At 40.8% G+C, this 23,910-nt stretch overlaps 1 protein-coding gene across 10 annotated transcripts in view; it reads left to right on the forward strand.

Annotated features, from left to right (window-relative positions):
• The window catches only part of REPS2 (RALBP1 associated Eps domain containing 2), a 139,616-nt gene extending 118,289 nt beyond the window's left edge, over positions 1-21,327 (forward strand). For 7 of the 10 annotated variants that reach the window (XM_043504310.1, XM_043504306.1, XM_043504299.1 and 4 more), the window contains exons 16-19: positions 6,103-6,186; positions 11,310-11,455; positions 14,449-14,557; positions 16,219-21,327. In XM_043504310.1, coding sequence (XP_043360245.1) covers positions 6,103-6,186; positions 11,310-11,455; positions 14,449-14,557; positions 16,219-16,287 — 408 coding nt within the window. In that variant the 3' untranslated portion in view covers positions 16,288-21,327. The remainder of the gene's footprint in view (positions 1-6,102; positions 6,187-11,309; positions 11,456-14,448; positions 14,558-16,218) is intronic. The other 3 variants (XM_043504313.1, XM_043504338.1, XM_043504330.1) reach the window with 1 other exon arrangement.
• The last annotated feature ends 2,583 nt before the right edge of the window (positions 21,328-23,910 follow it).

Here is a 23,910-nt window from a genome sequence, read left to right on the forward strand (position 1 = left end):
GATACTGATTCTTCTGTAATTTATTTTTGGAAACTTGATTATTATTGTTAATGTTTCCATCTGGGTCCCATGCATTACTTGCAGTTGGGTTGAACATTGTGGCAACTTTGTATATATTTACTGCCTTTTCCCCAAACCTTATCATCAACTCTCAGATAGCCTTTTTTAAAAAAGCGCTTATCAAAATTTCAGGATTGCACAGTGCTGAGAAAGCCGTCAGCACTCTAAGATCTTGGCAGCTTGTTGCATTTGCATCCTTATAGGTTTTTTTTCTGCCTTATCGCTTACAGTTTTTGTAACAAGCTGTAGAAAGAATTGACAGTTCAATGTGGTATATACCAGGGTCACAGAAACTTAAGGGAGAAGGCTTGGGTTTTTTGGAAATAGCCTTTAAACAGAAAAATTGATTTGAAACTCAAAAATGTGAACATATAGAAAGGAGAAAAAACTGTCCCTCAAAATTAACCTATTTATAATTGACAGAAGGGTATAATTAGTATCCGATAGAGTGTAATGCATATTTAAGAGTCCACCTCACCTTACAGATAAGCTCTTCTGCACTCCCCTCTTTGTAAATTAAAGAAGTGGCACTACAGGTGATCCTGTGAATACTTTTGCACATATGGGTAGCTTTGTTCACTTGAATAGTCCCGTTGACTTCAGTTGGGCTACTAACATACAAAGTTACTCTTGTGCATAAGTGTTCATAGGTGCTGGAATGAGGGGTGGCTTGAGGTGGTTTCCATCATATACAGGGTTTATAGTTTGGTTCAGTAGCTCTCAGCACACCCACTATACAAATTGTTCCAGCACTCCTGTAAGTGTTGGCAAGATCAGGCCCTCCACATGTATTTCTGTCCAGCAGAAATGTTTCAATATAACTGAAATATGAAGTGTGTTATCTATTTTGCTTTGGAAGGTCAATCATGCACTTCCTTCTAGCAAAGTGAGGGTGGAATCTGTCTATAATCCTGCTTTGCTTGAGGAATGAGAACTGGAACCTAAAACCAAAAATGAAATGTAAAATAATGTAATTTTTGCATTTATCTAAACCTGCCATCTGAGGACTTCAAAGTATTAAACAATTAAGCAAGCTTGCAACAAACCGTCAGATAGATGTTGTTACTGATAACAATAGAGAGGTTATGGCTGACTGGTCCAGGGTCACAGAATGAGATAGTGAATGTCTGAATAAAAAGCAGGGGCCCTGACACTATCCTCTTCTCTGTCCATTAGGGAAAACTTAATATTAGCTGCTGAGCTACAACAAGTATGATCGCTCAGTAGGAGATTGAGATCTGAGCCTTGCTAGTACATTCCTCTAGAATGGAAGCTTCTTAGTCAGATTTAAACCCCTGCTTGGAGGGTAAGAGTATCCCCAGAAAATATGAATATGATGTGCAGCTGAGGAACATAGGAGGAATATCTCTTTGGAATATGAACTGCTGTACATTGGTCTGGGTGAGCAGTGAGGCTTCTGAAGAATTTTGAAATAGAAGAGTAGGGTGCTTTTAGTCTTTTGTTTAGTCTTTTATTGCTCTTTCCCAAAACAGTATAGTCTTAGGCCTGGTATACACACAGGTTTTGTACCACTATAACTGTGTCAGTTAGGGATGTGATTTTTTTTTTTAAACCAGAATAGCTATACTGGTACAACCCCTTGTGTAGACACAATAATAACAGTATAAAGATGCCTTATACAAGTATAGCTTATCTATCCGTCTAACTCAGAGGTAGGCAAACTGCAGCCCGCGGGACCCTCCTGCCTGGCCCCTGAGCTCCTGGCCCAGGAGGCTCACCACTGGCCCCTTCCCGTGCAGCCTCCACTCACTGCGCCGCCGGCACCATGCTCTGGGCCCCGGGGCTGCGAGCTCCTGGGGCAGCGCCGTTGCAGGGCCCAGCCTGACCCGGTGCTCTTCGCTGCGTGCCGGTGCAGCTGTAGTGCTGCCAGCCATCGGTGCTCCAGGCAACATGGTAAGGGGCAGGGAACAGGGGGGTGTTGGATAGAGGGCAGGGCAGTTCGGGGTGGTGGTCACAGGGTGGGGGTGTGGATAGGGGGCAGGGCTGTTGGAGGGTGGGGAACAGGGGGGTTGAATGGGGATAGGGGTCCCGGGGGGGCAGTCGGGGAGAGGGGGGTTGGATGGGGCAGGGGTTTGGGGCGGGTGTCAGGGGGTGAGAAGTGCGGGGTGGGGGGGCTGGGCCACGCCTGGCTGTTTGGGGAGGCACAGCCTTCCCTAACCGGCCCTCCATACCATTTCTGAAACCCGATACGGCCCTCAGGCCAAAAAGTTTGCCCGCCCCTATTCTAATTGCATCCGCACTCAGTAGGTTGCAGTGCTTTAATTATACCAATGTAGTTAAAGTGGTGCTACTTTCATGTGTAGACAAGACCTTGCATTTAAATTGTACGGTAGTGCTTACATGCTGAAGACTTTCAGGCTCCGCAATAAAAGAGTGAAGTCTTTAGCACCAAGGAAGAATTCCTCATACCATAGAGTTGTAAAATCACATGGGAAGCAAGCAGCGTGTTGCTCAGCTCCTGAATGAAGGAGGAGGGGTGCCCAGGTATTTACTGATGAGCTTGATAAAAGAGCTAGAATGGAATGGAATAGAATAGAGGGAGCACACCTCACATTGCTCGTCAGTGATCACCTTCTCCCCATGCTCTATAGCAGCTGCTCAGAGTGGCATTGTGACATATTCTGGAGCAACTTGCACTCAGCCCACAGCAAGAGGGACAGATGCTGGTATGTAGGGCCCAAAGGTGAAGGCATTGAAATGAATGGGGGGAAAAATCCCCTGCCAAAAGAAAAAAGTTGCCATTATAAATGCCACACTGTTTCTGAAATAACTTTAGACTAGATCGTGCCCATGTACGAATACCTGTAACTGCTTCTTGCGGAGTATCCTCTGCATTCTTCTCTGCATTCTTCTTCCTCAAAGGAGAAATCCCCAGCAGAGGCAGCTCATGACAGAGTAACACACCTGTTGGCTGTACAACTATTCCTTTAAAATCTGAGTGGGACCAGTGAGGGGGAATGCTTTTGCTGCTATAGCTTATACCAGTTCCCTGAACAAAATAAGCAATACTGGTAAAAGGACTTTATTACTGGTATAACTGCTTCTATCCTAGGGCTTTTGCTGGCATAGCTATGCTGGTTAGGGGGCTGATTTTTTTTCATACACCCTAACGTAGCTAGGTCAGGAAAACATTTAGGTATAGACCAGACTTCCTTTTTATAGGAGGAAATGGAAAGTCCAGAAGAGTTCAGACACGCCATCTCCAGTGTAGCCTGTTATCTGCCTGAATTCAGAACCACCAGATCAGTCCCAAGCCAACGAATATGCATGCATCTCTTGTGCGTCCTGTGTTCTGAGAAGCACAGTAATGACCCTGTTCTAAATGCCACTAGGTGGCACTTTAAGGACATGACAACCAGTGGTTTGTATTCATTTTCCATCAGCTCCTGTACCAGAGTCTCTAAGGTGCCACCAGTACTCCTTTTCTTTGTACCAGAACTGATTCCTTTCTTTTATAAAATCTGTGTATTTAATCATCTGACCTCTCTAGTTAGTCGTGCCCAGTTATATTGTCAGATCCACATTCCACACTGGGGTGTGATCCTCATGATCACAAATGAATACCAACACTGATGGCTTTTGACAGCAGCGAATAGTACAATAGAAATGTAGCCCTGCAGTCACTGAAGCTGTTGTTTTAATGGGTGCCCTAGGCCCAAGGCACTCAAATAGCCAATAAACATAAAAAATGCTGTGTCATCGGATTGGCAGGAAATTCTGAAATCTTATCCTTTAGCATTGGCATCAACACGATTCGATATCTGCATCTGATGGTGTCCAAACCTTGTACTTTTTTCTTTCCTTTTACAAATTTTATTTTAAGTAACATTGTTCTGATGTGAGGTCTTTCTGTTTGGATCAGTTTAGTTGTAGGTTGGGATGCTCAGAGGAAGTCTAACTCTGCTCCCATTATTAACTTCAGTGAGAGTTTAACCATTGACTTCAATGGGAGCTGAGCACTTTTGCAAATCCCAACCTGTGTGTGTGTGTGTGTGTGTGTGTGTGTGTGTGTGTGTTCGTATTTGAAGGCAGTCAGTGGCAGGGGGATGAGGGGAGTAAAGCTCTGTAGCTTTGTAACTGAATTATGATCCTTTTTGCACCTGCCAAAATGTAATCAGTAGACAGAGCCAAATGGTGTTTCTCTGGTTACCTCTTCCTTCCATCTCAAACAATCCTCCTAGCATCTTTTACTCTGTTTTCCTGCTTCCTTTCTCACTCAGTTACATGTGGTACCCTTCTGTACATTTCTCCTGAGAAGGAGGACATACCACATGGCTCCCTCTGGGGCCATCATCATTGGTTTTTCCTCTGTGAATCAACCCTTTATCAAAGGAATGTGGGTGAGGGCGGAGATTTTCATTCCCCCATTGTCCAAAATCATTGCTTCCGTGATGCATTTGAGCTCGGCTGTCCCAAGATCATTCATTAGAATTTATATGCCTGGAGTGGCTGCCCGATATGCTGTCGCCAAGCCACTGAAGCCTGTGTTTTGGTTCTGAATTTCTTTCAGTTGCATAAGAAATGGTTCTGGAAAGAAGGGAATCGATTGTTTGTTTCACTGGATAACAAAGAGACATGTTGTATTAAAAAAAATAAATCCTTGATTTCAGTGATTCAGCAAAGAGTGGCCTTTCCCCCTTTCATTCCTCTGTATGTCAGGAGCCTTCAGTTATAATTTCAGCCTAGCAATACCTGGAAGGTTTTCTGAATCAAAATGTTAGTACCAAATATTAGCTCCCTGGCAAATTCTTTTTAGCATTGCTTTGCTGTTCAAATGTATCATACTTGAAGGAGGAAAAGGGAAATCTTGTCAGCCAGGGCATTTATTTTCCCTTCTATCTTGAGGAATTACATATGCATTTAAAGGAAGATCACAAATCCCTCTCCTAGCATTAGTTTTACTCCTTACAGTTGTAAAACACTAGCAAACCTGACAGAGTTCCATCGTGCTTCTGTTGTGAAGGGAGTAGAAGTGGTATGATAAAGTCCCTCTTTAAATACTTTATATATAATTCTGACATTGTTTGATGTATGGGTTGCGCTGAACCAGAGGCATTGAAGTAACGTTGACTGCACTAGATTGTGATAATGCAGGGACTGTTATTGCTTCCAAAGTCTCTCAGCAAGAGTCTGTTAGCAAGAGCAGAATAGGTTATTCCGTGCTTGATAAATTATTGGTACGAGGCTTTAGGTGAAATCCTGACCCCTCTGAAGTTAATGGGAGTTTTGCCATTGACACCTGTGGAGCCAGGACTTAACCTTTAAATTTAACCTCACAGAAAGGAACCGTTTTGGAGAAGTGAGCATGCTGTAGTACAGTAACCCCCGGTTTTAATTTTTAGCCGAGCCTGATACATTTAAGGACTTTTCCTTGGAAGTGCTTTGACTGTTGCAATTATTTTCTATTTGGAGCTGGATTAGGGCAGGAAGGTGGTAGATTTGTCTCCTTTTATACCTTGTATATAAAGTGACATCACAATATTTTCAGTAGTTCCCATTTTCTTGTTCTAGGTCTTAGCACCCACAGTCAGAGGCTCCCTTGTAAACCCCTCCCTCCCACTGAATATCATTTGATCTCAATACATGTTCATATTACTATTTGTTCAGTTTTTCAACTGGAGTCTTCAGGATCCAGTGACAGTTTGCACCCTATCCTTGGTAGTTGTTGCTGTGGCTTTTCTTTTCTCATAATGGAAGAGCTCTATGTGCTATATTGTAGGAACCAAACCCTAGAAAAGATTCCTGGGTAGCAGGCCATTTATATTCAGAGAAGTTACCATTTCTAGCTTTTCACAAAAAGTTTTCTCTTGTTTTCTTATCACAATAAAGGGGGAAAATGGTTTAATTAAAAATATACAAAAGACGTGTGTCACTCACTTAGCTGTCACCATAACTTTCCCCCTCAGAGTTAAATTGCTAAAGTAACTTTCCTTTTGTGTCTAGTGTTTGCTTTCATTGTCTTTATTGTACATGATTGCTAGACATTTTCTGGGTGTAGCGGTGACTGATTTGTTGTTACAGACAGAACAAGTATCTGAGATTGAATTACATCCTCAGATGAATAGAGCCCCATCACAGACAGAAGAAAGCAGCCCAACGAGAAAGGTAAGGCCAATATGTCTAATGCCCTTGTTGAATGATCTGCCTTTATCTTTTTGCCTTCATCAACTGACCTTAGTTGTTTTAAGTTTTAAAGCAATTAAACTGAGGTTTACGATTACATTTTTACATGTTTACTTTTTCTGGAGGTCAGGACACCAGGGGGAATTGGACTCATGTGACATCCACCATCAGCTCAGATAAATCATTAAGAAAGTTTTCAATCCACACATCAGTACATGTGCATTAAGAAAAACAACTTGCCATTTGTTTATAGTATAAACACATGGGCCCTTAAAGAAGTGGGGAGAAGAGATCAATGGTGTCTGGTCCTCATTTCCTTCCAGCCCTTCCAACATGAAACATTTTAAAAGTCTGATATTAAGGATCCAACATAAGTATACCAGTTTATTAGAGCTCAGGATCTCTTATATGCATAGAATTTCAGGAATTTGTTTAAAACATGAATTACAGGTTTTATATGCTTGCAGGCATATAAAATAGATATGCTGTAACTAAATATGCTGCAACTCCAAAGGACCAACTTATGTCATTTTCCTCCTAGTGCCTTTTGGGGTAATACCCCTTTGTGCCCTTGCTTTGTCTGGATGCCACCTCAGTCCTTTCTGTCTAAGATCAGTAGCAGGGGCAGTTGTTAATTAGGAGTTGGAGACCTAAGATCTCCAATGATACTCCACCAGGTACTAATGCAGCGCAGACATTACGTAGTGTCTATGTAGTACTGATGTATGGCACAGTGTGGTGCCAGGTGCTTCCACAGAGGGGTGTTCTTGAAAGGGACGGAGCTGCTCTGCCCATGAGAAATGGATGTGATGATGCCTGGGTGGAGGTGAGAGTCTGCACAGGTGGCCTGTTGGAGGGTCGGGAGAGTTTGGGTGATGTCTGGTGGGAGATGGAACTGTTAAAACACCCCCACAGGTGATAAAGTGGGCTTTCTTCCGATTTTCCTTCTGTACTTCCTGCCTCTCCCTGCCCAGTGATGTTTCTTCCCCAAATGAGCACCATGACCTGTTTGTTTGGCTGGTAGCTCCTGTGCCATATGCTGCAGCTGCTCCTGCTGTTCAGTCACCCATATGACCGCTAGCCACCAGAGACAGCTTTGCAGAGAAGAAGCCAGAGAGAGCATAGTTATAGCCAGCCCAGCTCACTATAGAGCTGACCACATGATGCTGGGCACCTGAAACTGGCAGCCTTAAATAGCCATTATCCCCTCCCATCCCAGCTTCCTGGAGTGTATGCCCAGGGCACAGGCCTGCAGGAGATCTTCAGCAGTGGCCTGAAGAGCCTCCTCCTCAATACAATGAAAGAGGAAGCAGGAGTATCTATTAGAGTTGTTCTGCAGAACTTCAGCCCTCCTTCCCCCCGCAAGGCACAGATGGCAAGAGTTTCAGATGGGAGTAGGGGGGCAGCAGGGCAAAGTGACCTCTGGGAATTGTAAGTTTGAGGAGAGTCCAGTGGTTATGGTACGTTGACTTGTCTGGTTCAGGAACTATTTTATCAATAGAACTAAACTTGTCATTAGGAAGTTTTTTATAGCAGAGCATAAAAAAAGCTGACCTCTAGAGCATAAAACGCTTGTTTTGAAATGTCATCATCTCCTAAAATGCAGGAACTTACAGCTGCTCTTCCAGAATTTACCAGGGAATTAATCTTTTTAATTTTCTTCCTCATTCCCCAATTTTTTTTTATGGGGTTGGACCCTCTCCCATGTAAATCTTCCTGATGCTTCACTCCGGTTCCCCCACATCCTCTCTACACACACACACAGACACACACACAGACACAGACACGCGCACACACACACACACACCCCCCTTTCCTTTGAACTCCCTTTGGGTATTGCTTTTTTATTGAGGAAGGGACAAATGTACTGAGCAGGGGACTCTGGCACTAACAAATGTATCACTTGCATTGAGCACCAGTGACTACTGCTCAGAAGACAGCTTCCTTTCTCCTAGAACAACCAGCAGTACTCATCCCTCTCCAAACCAGAACAATTTCCCCAAACTACATGCTGATAGCTTTTAAGAGAAAGCAAATTTATTAGAAAAACACAATAAAGAGAACCAGCAGTTAGAGAGAGATCCCTGAGACTCTTCCCCCTAGTCACTAGGAGGGCGAGAAGCTGAATTACAATTATGGGATGTTGTCTAAGATTCATAGCTGAAAAGTCTATCTAACTCACACTGACGACAAAGTTAGCTTTTTGAGATGTCTTACCCAGGTGTGTTTTTAACCAGAAGCTAACAACTTCTCTGCCTGGCATCTTCTGGCAGGCTCAGTGTGTCTGTCTTTAACCAACAAACGTCTTATAGGTTAGTTTCCAAGTTCAGTTAGCACTGGTGGTATTGTCTCAGCCCAAAACAAACTACAGGATGTAGAACTGCTTTCAGGTCAGTTTGTGCAACTCAAATTTCTTTTGTTCTCAGAAGGACTGACTTCCCTATCATCCTGCCAAGTAAGGTTCTCTGTGTTTTCTGTTTGTCTGGCTTTAGGAATGTACCAGCCCCTCAAATAGCACTCATGAAAATGGGGCTTTTTGACATCTAGGTGTGGCTGTTTTTTGCCATACTAACATAAACAGAGATTGTGTATTTTGTATTTCCCCAGCTCTCACCCATTCAAGCATGTAGAAATCACACACAAGTTCCCTAGTCATCTCACATGACATTTTCAGAGAGAGTTATTCAACCTGGCCAAGCGTGAGGCCACAAAGCACAATCTTACTCCAGATCTATAACCATACAATAGTTACACTCTTCTGCTACCCTGTTCAATTAAATAGTAAACATAGATACTATTCAATTATTTTAAAAAAACCCAAAGAGGAACCAGAGGACTGAGTTTTGGAAATAAGGTTCGGAGCCTTTCTCCTAAAGGTCAGTGGTGGAAATCCAGCTCATGCCAGCAATAGTGACGGACAGGTATTACCATCTGATGGCTGTTCAGTGAAGTCCTGGAAATGAGCTCTTGGTCTCATTTCAGATTCTAGCAGCCTGGTGTCCTCATTCATAAAACCAGCATCACTATTGGCAGCCACATAGGAGGCCCAGGACTGAATAAGGATAGAGGCTGAACTATCCTCTGCCCCATGTGACGGTCCTACCCTTTCTAGATTTGGGCATGTTGATGAGACAGAGTAGGGGAGCTTACATCGCAATGACTCACATTGCAGCCATTCTCTGTGTAAGTGGGGGACTCTGCCACTAAGACTATTAAACCAGCAACTTACACAAGGACCTCATTCACTCACTTTAATTAACAAACACTACATCTCCATTGTGAAAACAAGCAGAACAGTGTATAGTCTGAAAATGTCTGCTGTTTTTAGCAACAAATATCTTGTGGAAAATCTGGTATGTAGATGTAATTTCTCTCAGGCTGGGTATACATTTTTTTTTAAAAGCAGTAAGCAAATACATTAATTATACAGTGCCATGTGATTATTTTGAGTGTGGTATTCCACATATTTAAGGCAAGTGGCTTTCCATGTTGGGTTGTGTGCAACAGATCTTGGTTGTTTTTTTTGTTTGTTTGGAGTGGTTTTTTTTTTTTTGGTTGGTTGGTTGTTTTAAATATTTTTGAAGTAGTCATGGAACCCTGTGGGATTTTGGAATGGTAGAGACTCTACCTCCTCATAACACTAACTCTCTTCCTGGCCTTAAAGTACTTTTTATTGCAAAACACCCACAATAGCTCTCTGCTGACTCAGATTACATATTGCAACCTTTTGGGCACTTCACTGGGTCATTTAAAGGTGTATTACTTTAATTTATTTGTATTATATTAATTGGTTCCTAAGACATAGAAAGGAAGGTAGCCTGGTCCAGTGAATACACCACTAGATCGTATAATGAAAGCTGGGTTCTAGTCCTGGCTCTGCTACTATTTCACTGTGTAACCTTTGGCAAATCACTTTATCGTTTTGGGCCACAGCTTTTTGCTTTGTGAAATGAGGATGATGATACTACTGGCCTCTCTTTGTTAAAGCACTTCGAGATCTACAGATGAAATATGCTATGAAAGCTAATCTTTATTATAATAATACATTATTATTATTATAACAGCCTGATCCTGCAGTGGTGGTAAAGTTTTGGGCAAAATAGAGGATATTTTAATTCAAATAATAAAAGCACTTCTGGCATTTTTTATTAAATTATGTATTTTGTGTTTTCTATCTGAGCCTGCCCACGTCTTTTCATGTACTTCTCCATGACAAATCACTAGCCTTACGTGCACTCATTCTGCAATGATAGTTAACATGTACGTCTTTGTAAGCCAGTTTCCGAGCTGCCTCTAAAAGGGAAAGTATTTTTGGGACCGACATCATAGGATAGAGGAAGCCTGTCTTGTGTTTGAGGCATTTGCTTGGGACACAGGAGATCTGGTTCAATTCCTAGCTGGGCCACAGCTTTTGTGTGTGACCTTGGGCAAGTCAGTCTCTCTCAGACACTGTACCTCAGCTGTACTGTGAGGTTGGTGGTAGTTCTCTACCTCTCAGAGGTGGTCATGAGGATAAATTTATATGTTTGTGAGGCACTCAGATTCTATGGGAATGCGATGAGGCCATATAATGGGTAGATACTTTATAATCCTTAACGGGCGATCAATATTGGTCGCTCCTGGGAAATGTCCTGTGTTGATCATGATGGCAGCGTATGCAGGCAAAATCCTCATATTACACAGAGCGTAATTTTTTAATTATTATATTCTGGTAATGTCCAGAAGCCCCAGTATGCTACATGTACACATATGCATGTACACACGCATGTATGCCCTGAACAGCATACAGTCCAAATTAAGATAAGACAGAAGTAGTGCATGCAAGACAATTGAAGGGAGGGAGGGCAAGACACACCAACAAAAATAGCCAACCTGCAAATATAGAAAATTAATATTAAAACAGAATGCAGTTTTTAAAAAGCAGGTTAGTACTGAATTTAGTTAAAATTGAAACAGCACAAAGCTTAGGCCATACTTCAACAGTTTGTATGTCAAAAGCATTCACTCATCATAGCTTTTCTTTCACCACGTCATCATTTTAGGATGTCTTTGGATGCTGACTTATTTAAGGACTAACTGAATCTTTGTTTTTTTTTTCTCCAAAGGAGATTCTGCTTACTCAGCCGCCATCCAAACCAATCCGTAGGAAATTCCGCTCTGAAAATCAGATGTTGGAAAACCAGGAGCTTATTCCCACTAGCAGTGTGACCTCTTCTTTGCCTGCAGCCAAACCACATCTTCCAGCCCAAAAGTAAAACACACACCTAAAAACTACACCAAGCTGCATCATGAGCTATGACTTGACTGTGTTTGGTTTCTTTTGCCTCATTCTCATATTTAATGATTGAATGACTCAGGGCATTGGTAATGAGATACAGACCTCAACTCTTGATTGCCAGTTCAAATGCAGGCCAGGTCAGTAGTGACCAAAAATTGTTAACATCTGATAGCTGAACAATGGCCTCTTTGAAATGCACTTGATGGTTTCAGTCAACAAATATGTGTCTACATCATAAAAGCTACCACTCAGCTACCTTCTGTAACAAGGTGGCAGGGATCTTGTGCTGACCCTGTTATCAGGTGTATCAGCATCATAATGCTGCTAAAGTTGTGCTCACGCATTCTGGCAGTTGTGGCTTGTTAACCAACCAGGAGATGAGCATGCGGGGAACGGCTCCAAATCCCTTCAATCTTGTCATCATAATAAGATGGCAGTTCTCCACAGCAAGGAACTAAACTTCAGCACAGTCTCAGTTACATAGGCATTCACAACACTGAACAACCGCACTGGTCAGGTGTTTGCAAATGCTGTGTCTGAGGAGAACAACACTGGTTTCACCACCATTTCAGCCATAGTGTAGGAGTGCCAAAATTCTCTGACATAACTGGTCAGACTAAGCGCTTCTCTTCAGTCCCAAGCATTCTAAGATACTGCCTTTGCTACGACTTAACTTGAGGGTAGAAGGTGTCCAAGTGTCTTCACTGATGTTGAGCAATAGATAGTTGTAATGTTCCACTCCATCAAAGAGAGGCCTAAACACTGAAAAGCAATACTTCCCCCATCTATTCTGGAACCTCATTGGGTCCAATAGTTTTGGAGCATGAACTATAGAAACAAGTCTACCAAGCTGACAGGAGTCAAGAAAGACGTAGGGGAGATGTTGATCAGAAAATGATTACCATATGTGTTTAACACTTATTCTAGATCCATCCCAAAGAAAAGAGTATCACACCAGTGTGAGTTGAGCCATAAACCATTTGAGATAATCTTAGATTGCCATGATGGCTATGGAATCTAGAGTCAGCATGCTACAGCTATTACTAGTGTGCATATTGAAAGCCTAGATATTGAAATCACAGAGACCAGAGTGTCTTAGTGGCTCCAAAAACAAGTCCAATAACAGGAATGCAGGCACAAATGATGGGGTGGGAAAAGAGCTGTATTCAGTCAAATTTATTTTATCCCAGGATTCATATGCAAGCTGAGTGCAGTTGAATCTTTCTTTGGGTTTTCACATCTCCTGCAGCTGAAGTTGTATGCAAAAACCAAGGCTGTGCTTTGCCCAAATCCTCCATGTCTCATCAACAGATTGTCTAGGGATGTTGTGGAAGTTCCTTCACTGGAGGTTTTCAGAAGGAGGCTGGCTAGCCATCTGTCTTGATGGTTAGACACAACAAATTCTGCATCTTGGCAGGGGAGTAGATTAGATGACCCTTGGTCTCTTCTAACCCTATGATTCTGGACTAGGTAATCTGAGCCAAAACCAGGCCAGCTGAGTCATCCAATCAGTTCTTCACAATAAGTATACAATCAACCTGTTGAGGGCCTGAATCTGTGCTACATAGGGATGTAAAAGCTTAACCAGTAAGCATTAGGTTTACTGTTAACCAACCTTAACCATTAACCCTCTGCTTGCCGGCCAGAGCAGCCCCAGCTAAGGTGGCCCTGCACCTGCCGGAGGGACTCTAGCCCTGGCTGCCTCAGTTAAACAATATAATTTTAATCGTTTAACTGGTTAACTTTTTAAACAATATTTACACCCCTAGTGCTACATAACCTGAAAGATTAAAAGAGAAAATAGTGCTCCTGAGATGACCTGAGAATGCTAGTACATGCTTTTGGAGCCCCAGTTATCTAGGGGGCCCAAGGAAAATTGCATCACCTGCTGACATCCCTAATCAGCCCTATCTGATGCAGATGTTTGTATTTTCTCCAGAACATTTAAATGACCACATAGTGATACGTGTACGCTTTGATTTCTTTTATTTTATTTTTAAATTTTATTATAAAGATTGATTGGGGGCAAAATGTAGATAAACAGGTTGGTGGAAAGGTGAAAAACAATAGCAAAAGGGCCACCTATTGTAAGAAACAGGCACAGGTTCTATTTCAAAAATCACAGCTGTCCACTCTGTTCAGAAAAAGAGCTAACTTGGGCTTTTCCCAACTGCTTTCCACTATGCGCTCTGTTTAAATATGCATCTGTCTTAGAGTATATTGTCATTAAAGAGCTGCTGACGCCTCATGTACAACTTTAAAATGTCTATTTAGAAACAGTTCTGCTTATCTAACCTGTATTTATCATATTTCCCTTTTCTTGTTGTTTTGTTATTACTAGCAACATTTGCATTTAAACAAATCTTTGGTTCTTTGAGTCATGGGCAGATAAATAATGTCCATAATTCATCTATCTGAAGTTCCATTTCTGTGTGACATCACAATCAGATGTGTTGGAAATGACTGGTATAAAAATGGAAGATAAGTATTTCAAGTGTAGAAAAAAACAGCAGAAGCGGCTAAATTCTTGAAAAAGCAAAGATTTTATTTTCATGCAGATGTCCTTAATAATAAATAATTAAAAGATACTAAAAATAAGTAAAATTGTTTCTAAATAGAATGTTCTGTACATTTTCCATTAGGCATTAATGAGATTTTAAACCCCATTAAGTGTTTGAAAACAATACTAGCAAGGATATTGCAGTAAACACAAGTATATTAAAAATAAAATAGTTGAAATGGGCCTAAAATAGGTTGATGGTTCAGATTAACAAATGAGATCATTTTGCTTTTGAATCACCCATCTGATTCAGTCATCAGCACTTATTTACGACATTTTCTTGTAAATTGGTATCTTCTTCTTTTGATCAAGGTTCCGTACACAAGTACATAAAGTGGATTCTGGTCTCCTGGGGACAGTCACTGTTGAGGCTCTTTTCATTGAAATGTTTTGTATTTATCTCCAGCAGACAGTCTTCCAAGCAGAAGAGGGCTATTCAGACTGCTGTTCGTAAAAACAAAGAAGCCAATGCGGTATTAGCCAGGTTGAACAGCGAACTCCAGCAGCAACTGAAGGTAAGGAATGCATTGAATGTCACAATTACAAGGCTTGATGCAATCGGTTGTTTTTCACCACTGGCTAAGGATCTAGTTCCTCTTTATAGATGAAACCTACTGCTTTGTTTCCAGACTCTCTTTTGAAAGAGTGGCTACGTTGTACCTGTAGGGGTGAGTGGCCTATATAAGAAAATGTGAAACCTAAATGCAAAGGGCTGTGGTGTCGATTGAATTGAGTTTAAATGATTCTTGTGTTTTGAATGCTTCTAGAGCATTTAATGCTGTCTCTTCATGCATGAGAGGAACTCAGACATAGCTTTCTTTGTCCTGATCAGTTATTTAACTTCTTACATTCAGTCATTTAGTATGCAAAGTATTGGCTGAACTGTTGCCTTAGATGAGCCTCTAAGAATGTTTTTAAAACACTATCCATTAGCTTGTATTTGAGAACTTCTTGGAGCATTTAAATTGGTAAGTTCCTGATAAAAAATAAATTATTTTCTTTTTAATTGTCCAATCATGAAGTCAATAAATTCCTAAATTTTTCTTCTGCTGAAGCTTCATGGCACTTACATAGACTATCATACTTCTACATAAGAAGGTCTGAACATACTGGGAATCCTTTCAGAGACCATCAACACTGCTTGCCAATCAGTCAGAGGAGACTACTGTTGCTCTTCTCTCGCGGATTGAAAGTGCCACCTTCTGCAGCACTTCCAGCTCTATAATGGTCTGGAAATGTGAGCCCAGGACCAGAAACTGAACCCTGATGTCCTACCTAATAGCGCAGTGGGCTGCTGCTGAGTTGGCCTGCCTGACCTTCTTTCCTCCTTTAGCATTCCTCTGCATCTCTGTCAGAGTCCTGAGAAATCCCCATGCTATATTTTTCCTAGCTTCACATCCCACCCCGCTCACTCAACGTCCCGTATTACAACCACCTTCCTTGGATCTCCACATAGGAATTTATCATTACCACTGTTCCTGAATTGTCTAGAAAGAGCTCTCAGGAACAGTGGAAGGCAGACTCTCCCTACCAGGGCTGAGCATGCGGCCTTTAATAGCAAGGTAAAAAGAGGCAGTATGGCCCCGTGGACTGACCTTGGGGAAGGATGTCACTTGTAAGTTTTAATAGCAAACACTCTATCACTATTACCTTTTTGTAGTCTCTCTCTCTCTCTCTCTGGTATTTATATGCCTCCCATTTTCACACCTGAGCACCTTACAATCTTTAATGTATTGATCCTCACAAGACTCCAATGAGGTCAGGCCGTGCTATTATCCCCAGTTTACAGGCAGGGAACAGAGATAGACAGTGGCAGGCCAGGGTCACACACAAAGTCTGTTATGGAGCAGGGAATTGAACCCAGGTGTCTCAAGTCTGTGCACTCACCACTGGGCCATCCTTCCTCTCATCGGCCAGGTTGGGCAAGTCCCTGGCCTTTCTGCGCTTGTTTCCCATCTGTAAAAAGGGAATAATTCAACTTATCTCAGTAGGTTGTTCTGAGGGTTAATTATCTAACGTTTGTATGGTGCCTTGAAACTATAAAGTTTGATGTAAGTGGTATGAACTTGAGATCTGTAGTAAATGCCAGCTGTTATTAGACTACTCTTTAATAATGCAGCTTTGTATGTGTGGGTGCCACAAAAGTTATAGCATTTCTTTTTTCTCTGTGCTCCAGGAAGTTCACAAAGAACGAATTGCATTGGAGACTAAGTTGGAACAGCTTCGTCCTGTAACTGTCTTGTGACCTTCGGTACATTATTCAATGGCAATAAATGGACATTTGTGCCAAGACTTTTTGACTCTGTTAGCACAACAATGTAAAGTCTATGTAAAGTTTTCAGTGAGGCAATGGCACTGGGAAAGGTGGAATGTGAGTTGGGGTGGTTGTGTTTTTGCGCATCACCGTCCACGTTTTCTCTTGGGGATGAAGAGGGTAGATGAGATAAATGTCAATCCATAGGTTATGTCTAAGAAATGAAAGTTGTTTCCTACTTGTCCTTCAGGATATTACAAAATGCAGATAACCACCAAAATCAGTCATCTAACTCTGAAATTATTAGTAGTTTATTTATTTAAAGAATTCCTGATTTATGTACTTTCTTGAAAGCCAATAATTAAAAGTGACATGCATTGAAAATTCTTCTTTATATTTAAAGTTTCTATTCTAAGGTGGTTTCTTGGACGTTTCTGATTTCACATAGGTTTATCCGGGGGTAGTGTCCGTGGTTTTAAAACACAAAAGAGAATAAAAATAATTGTACAGATAGTCTATATTCACAATCACGTCACTTAATTGTCTTTTTAGTGACATTTACGATTATTGGTCATTTATGTCTTATAAATATTGCAGGGTTTGTGTTTTATAAGTTAAAAATCATGTGAAAATGGAGTTCTGAGAACTAAAAAGTGTTGAAACGTGCTGATTTTTAGAAACTTTTTTTTTAAGCTATACCCCACAGGGAAAGTTAGAAATGGGCATATTTCTCTGTATGTAATTAATGTGTGCTTGTTAAAACAACAGCATTGTAATTTTACCAATGGAGGTTAAAATGAAGCATATATTGTGCTTGTCTTTGGAGACATGGGTTTTATTTCATGTTTGTTTGCATTGGTCTGCATTCCTGTTAAACTAGCTATTGCATTTTTTAAAGGACCTGAACTAGATGTTTGATTCCAAATGAAATAAATGTATGTATATGCTCTAGGTAAGATTTTTAATGACTATGGTGTGAAGAAATGAATCCTGCAAGGGGTTGTCCATTGAATGGCCTTAATATCGCACAGGAGATGCTCCTTACAGGATGAGGCTCCCAGGACCTTTCCCTTCTCTAAAGAGAGAGTCAAAGGCTATAGTACTCTATCTGGGTCTGATCTAGGGCCAGTTGAAATCAATCAGCATCAGATTAAGTCTTCTATGAGACTTTCTGACAATGGAAGCTTTCTAATGAACCTTTTAGTTTTTGGGCCAATCCTCATATAACAGGTAGTTTTAGAAGTAATGAAATCAGCCTGTCCCCTTTGACATATGCCACATTGATGAAAACATAGCATGCACGCTGTCCTCTTTCTTTCCTTCCTCCCTTGCAGCGCCACATGAGATGCATTGTATAGTCCATTGTTCAGTGATGTAAACTAAGCGTCTGCATTAAGTTTGCAAAAACTCTGCATACATTTTCTTCTATTATTTTTGATGTTTTATCCATCTTGTTTTGGAATGCTCCCCAAGGGTGGATTAGAAATAACTAGCCAGTCTCCTGTCAGGATACAGTACAAAATGGATAAATGTTTAAAAAAAAAAAAAAGCTGCAGCGGAATAGCAGAGTAGCCAGACGTTTTATTGAGACGTAAAACAAGAATGACATCTATGTAAATGTTTAAAGTTGACATGGTGACTGAACAGACTCCGTTGGCTGAAGTTTATATGGATTCAGAGTTTATAAAACATGACTCCAACATTGGGAGGGCAGTCCTCACATTTGTAAAACTATATTAACTGAAAGTCTGTTTGGTAATATGTCACTCCTTAGCTAGCTAACCACTGTTTGTGTCTATGACAACGAACTAAATTTTTGGATTTCTGACTTCTTCTGTGTTAATGCTCTGCAGTTGGAATCAGAGAAATGACCATGGCTTGTGACTAAATGAAGTTAGAATCACAGCTTCTCCTAGTGAGCTGCAGAAGAAATCTGCCATCATCTTCCCTATTAGTGACAATGTTCAGAACTTACACCAGTCATTCTTAGAGAGACAAGGCGGATGAGGTAATATCCTTTATAGGACCTACTTCTGTTGGTGAGAGGACAAGTTTTGTAGCTCAAAAGCTTGTCTCTGTCACCATCAGAAGTTGTTCCAATAAAAGATATTACCTCATCCACCTTATCTCTCTAATATCCTGGGACCAACACTGCATACACGAGTCATTCTTTTCATTTATAAAATTGAATTGTTAGATTTTAGTGAGTTTAATTGTTTTTAATTCTTGTTTTGTTGTTTTATTAAGTAACAAAATGACAATTTTAAAGGACAGAGTTGGGTGGCACTTTCCATATTTGTGATCCAGAATGTTTGGAAGAAGCTTTTCAACTCTTAAGAAATGTACAAATGTTTTATTAAGCTCTTTGGGTGAGTAAGGGTGGAGGAAAGTAGTCCATAGAGGTTTTTCAAAGAGCTGTCATGCAAAGTACTATTATAATTATTTCTTATACTATGAATCAGGATACCTGGATGACCAGTAATGGAACATGTTACTTAGGCTTGGTCTACACTAGCAACTTATGTTGATACAACTATGTTGCTCATGGGTATGGAAAGTCCACAATCCTGAGCAAGGCAGTTATACTGACCTAACTCCTGGTGTAGACAGCCTTATGTTGATGGGAGGGCTTCTCCTGTCAGCATTGCTACCACCTCTTTGGGAGGTGGAGTACCTACATTGATGGGAGAAGGCCTCCTGTCAGGATAGGTAGTGTCTTCATTGAAGCGCTACTGCAGCACAGCTGCATTGGTGTAGCTGTGCCACTGCAGCCTTTTAAGTGTAGACAGGCCCTTAGTCATCCTGAATCATAGGGGTTAATACATAAAAGAGTTTATACCATTTCTGATGCTGAGCTTTTAGAGATGCATTCTAATGTTCTACTGAGCTCAAGGGGCCATCCTAATTCAGTCATTTTATGTGTAGTTTATTATATTATTGATGACAGTGTACCACTTTACACAGTGTGGAAAGTAAAATAGCAAGGGAAGAGTTAAGACTTGTTTTATCTCTGAAATACAAAGTCAGGAAGTAAGTTACCTGGAGTATCTTCTTAGTACTTCAACAGTTCTGATAGCCTACAGAAGATGTAAAATCTGCTCCTGCTGCTGTTTTGGTTAAAAAAAAAAATTGTAATGGGAGTTACAGGTGCTCAGCCCCTTTGAAAATCAGGCCATTTATTTAGGTGCTTATGGCTAACATTTTCAGAAGTGCTGGAGTGCCATTTTCAAAAGTGATGTAGGCCTTTAGAAGCATAAGTCCCATTTACTTTCAATGAGACATAAGGAAAAAATATCAAAAGTGCTTAAGTGACTTACGATTTTCAATGAGACATAGGCTCCCAAGCTCCTAAGTCACTTTTGAAAATGTGATTTTGGCTCCTATGTCACATAGGCAATTTTAAAATTGTAGACTTAGGCTAAACTTTTCAAACATGGGTGCCTAAAATTAAGCACTTGTAATGGCCTGATTTTCAGAAGTGCTGAACATCCATAAATCCCATTGAAGTCAATGGGAACGAAGTGCTAAGAACTGTTTGAAAATCAGGCCATTTTATTTCCGTTCTAAATGTATATAATGGCTCAACATCAGACACAATGAACAAGTTGTGGGGACCTGTTTAAAGATAGAACAGTCAAACTAGACAATCACGGAACATTGTTTAAAGATATTAAAGATTACTGTTCTGGTTATTAAACTAGTATTAGGACACCATGGAAATTTATATAATATCTTTTAGAGTAGCAGCCGTGTTAGTCTGTATTCGCAAAAAGAAAAGGAGTACTTGTGGCACCTTAGAGACTAACAAATTTATTAGAGCATAAGCTTTCGTGATCTACAGCTCACTTCATCCGATGAAGGGAGCTGTAGCTCATGAAAGCTTATGCTCTAATAAATTTGTTAGTCTCTAAGGTGCCACAAGTACTCCTTTTCTTTTTGATATCTTTTATTATGGCTCCCATATTGCTGGATTAAAAAATATCAATCATTAGCAAGTTCAGCCCTGTTAGGTTCAGAAATGTCAGTTTTAACTTGAAACGTTATTTCCAAGTACAGTTTTATAGGATGGGAGATGGTCACTTCAGTGAGAGGAACGTTTTCAGCTTTCTTCTAAACATTTCAAGCTTCATATTGTACTCAGGGTCTCAGAGCATATCTTGTCATTTCACATACTGCGCTTGCACATGCAAGCAGGTTAGACAATTTTATTTAGGTGGTGGCCTGGCCTAAAATTAGAAATAATCTTGAGAGATGCAATAAAAGAGGTTAGCGACTGAGTTTTTCATATCTCAAACCCCACTTCATACCTAACCAGACTTGGAGGGCAACTGTTTGCATTACTGACCTACCCTGTGGGGTGGTTGTGAATTGGAACTCTTCACAAGAAGCTTTAGGATAAGCTTAATATGGCAATTATCTCTCCCTGTTTTAGAAGCTGCTTCTGCCAAGTTTAAATCCCATTTCATGGCAAAGACAGTTTGTGAAAGCTTCCAGTCTCTGAAAGGGAGGAGCGTCACTTCTCCAGCACTGCCAGTCCTTTAGCCTTCAGCACATATACACCTTAACTGACAAAAAGTAGTTGTTATAAAAGTCAGGATGGGAAAGAGGGATAATAAACCCACATATTTTAGCAACTAGAGTGAAAACTTATTTTTTCAAGACATGAATATCCCAAATGAGAAGCAATATATATTTTGAAGCTTTTGTTTATTCAATTATCTTCATGAAACTATGTATTACATCTTTGTCTGCTATTGATCATTTGATATAAAATTGGTATTGGGAACCTTACTGTTAATCTAAAATTTAAAAAAAAGTTCCCCTCAGGTTACTATATATTTGTATATTTACTTATACAGTGTAGTTGATAACCATATTCCAGAAGACTTGTTTTCACAGCTACAGAAATGTTAGTGTGGTAGATTGCAAGATATATAACATTCTACACTATGTACATCCAATTCTGGAAAATGTATATGGTATGAAACTGGGTGCTATGTTAAAATAAAAAGTAGCTTCGGATTGTCTTGCTACTTGTGTTTTGTTGAGGATGTCATTTGCACAGATGATATGAAAAGAGAAACTTTTGGCATGGAAAGATGCTGTGTTGAAATGGCTGATGTTTGAGTATTTAATTTGCAAGCACATATGCCAAGCGGCGTGTGTATGTGTGAGAGACAGAGTGTAACAGGGTCCCTGCAGGGCCCTCCTGGCTCCTGTCCCACACTGGGCTGAGAGAGTCACACAGAGACCTTGAAGCAGTGCTCACCTGGTTCTTTTATTTACAGGTTGTGTTCCCACCACACACACAGTCCCCTTCTTACAGTCCACCAGCAGGAGAGAGGGGACAAGCTATCTCTCTCTGCTTCTGCTCACTGCCTTTCCTCTAGTGCAGCTTACAGCTTGTCCAGCTCCTCCGCTGGCTTCCAGCCCCAGCTTGATGAGACACCAGCTGTTCCAGCTTTCCGAATCAGGGCCAGGTGATCTACCCAGCTCCAATTCACCTCCCTTAATTGGACCTGGAGTGACAGAGGGTTGGCTAAGCAGTTTTCTGCTTAGCACCCTGTTACAGAGAGATACTATTACAAAGTTTAGAGTGAAATCCTAGCGCTGTTGACCGCAGTGGAGACAGGACCTCACCTTTACTTTGCAAAAGTTCACCTTGCCACAAAGTAAACTAAATGAAAACAGTTTTAACTTTTAAGAATGTGAATAGTATAAACACCAGTAAGGAAGAATAATTGTATTAAGGTGGTCTGAGGGTGCATAAGCAGGAGTAATGGGATGAAATGATAAGCAAATAAGTAAATTAACCACAGTGTTTTCTCTCATTCAACATAGCGGTGAATTCTCTTAAACTATAAGAAAGTGCTGGGTGCCTCATCACTTGAGACAATAAAAATCAGACTGGACAAATCACTATCCAATATGTATTTGAAAAACAGTCTTTCATTGGCAGAGAGAGAGATTAGATGAACTAATGGATTATTTCCAGAGCTTGGCTACTGTGATTTGTATTGCTTAACTTCACTGCTATCCAAAGAATGGGGTTTTAAAAGAGGAAATAATTAGTGATGAGTTGTAAATAAATTCTTACAGCATTAAGGGGTGACAAGGGATGCTTTATTAGCCCACAAATATGTCTCTGGTGGGTGCGAGGAATAAAGCCAAGGCACTAAGAACTTGTGAATATACTGTAGGGAGCAATTATGCATTGACAACAGGATGGATTTAGATGATTCTTCCATTCTTTAATTTTTATGCTTCTATGATATTCTGGGGCGCCTTAATGTGATTCTAATTTGGCTCCCCAAGTTTATATTAATGTTTTTAACATACTTGTAAAAGAAAAAGGGGGAAAAACATCCTTCCACTATGAAAAATATTTATTAGTGAAAGAATCAGGGGAAAGGGGGAAAAAACTGAAGACCCTTTTTTCTTCAATTTATTAGATGGAAAATAATTCCATTTTAAGTGCTCCTTGCTTGTAAATCTCCATCCATGTCCTCCCTTTCTTGTTTGTCCATTGTGTCCTCTTTAGACTTGACCAGCTTTTTCTTTCTGAGGGTTCTGAGCCTCAGCTGGGTCTCTTAGTATGCAAGGGGAGAGAAATTAAATAGCTTAATTTCCCTGAACAGGAGAAAAAGTGAGCAGACCTATGCTTGCTCAAGGAACGGTCAGACCACAATAAGGGTGTAAATCTGCACCCATACAGCCACAGTCCCAATCCAAAATAAAATCCAGGGTCTGACACGTAGACGGCTTGAGCCAGAAACCACATGAGATAATTTCATAGTTGTACTGGTGGCTATATAATAGTATGGACTATGCATATTTAGCTTGTAAATGTGGAAGTCACCCAGTTGCTAACTTACATTAAAGAACATGAGGTTAGTCAGAGGATGGCCCTGTGCTCCAGAGAGATATCATCTTAGACAATATCAGTAGGACTCATTTTAAATGCCACATACTGCACCTGGTCTATTTGGGGGTGAGGGAGAGGTCTACTTAATCTCCCCATACCCACTGTAAAGATAGTAGGACCCAGGCCTTCGCCAACAATTTCCCCTTTCGGTACTCCATATCCTCAGTTCATAGCAACATTTTTCAGCCCTCTAAACCATTATTCTGTGGCTATCACAGAGGGTTCAGCTGCTGTAGTTGGAAATATGCAGGCAGGAACCACCAGGGCAGGGTGCAAAAGCCATTTACTGTATACAAACCAGGCCCACAAGACAGACAAAATTCTAAAATAAACTGGGAAGTCGACTTGCAAGTGCTACCCAGACACTTGCTCCCAGTCCCGACCATACAAACAGGCAAAACAAAGTGGCAAAAATGTGTGTGACCATTTGGCAGTGGAGTACAAGATGGAGTGTGTGTTAATGTTCAGGGTCGTGGAGGAAAAGAAGGGGCAATTTATCATGTCTGTCCATACTGACAGCACCTAGAGAGAAGGCAGAAAAGAAACACTGGATACAATTAACTTAGGCTTGAATAGAGACTGGGAATGGATGAGTCATTACACAAAGTAAAACTATTTCCCCATGGTATTTCTCCCCCCCACCCCACCCCCCACTGTTCCTCTGATATTCTTGTTAACTGCTGGAATTA

The sequence above is a fragment of the Dermochelys coriacea genome, chromosome 1 (genome assembly GCF_009764565.3).
Source record: "Dermochelys coriacea isolate rDerCor1 chromosome 1, rDerCor1.pri.v4, whole genome shotgun sequence".
NCBI lineage: Eukaryota > Metazoa > Chordata > Testudines > Dermochelyidae > Dermochelys > Dermochelys coriacea.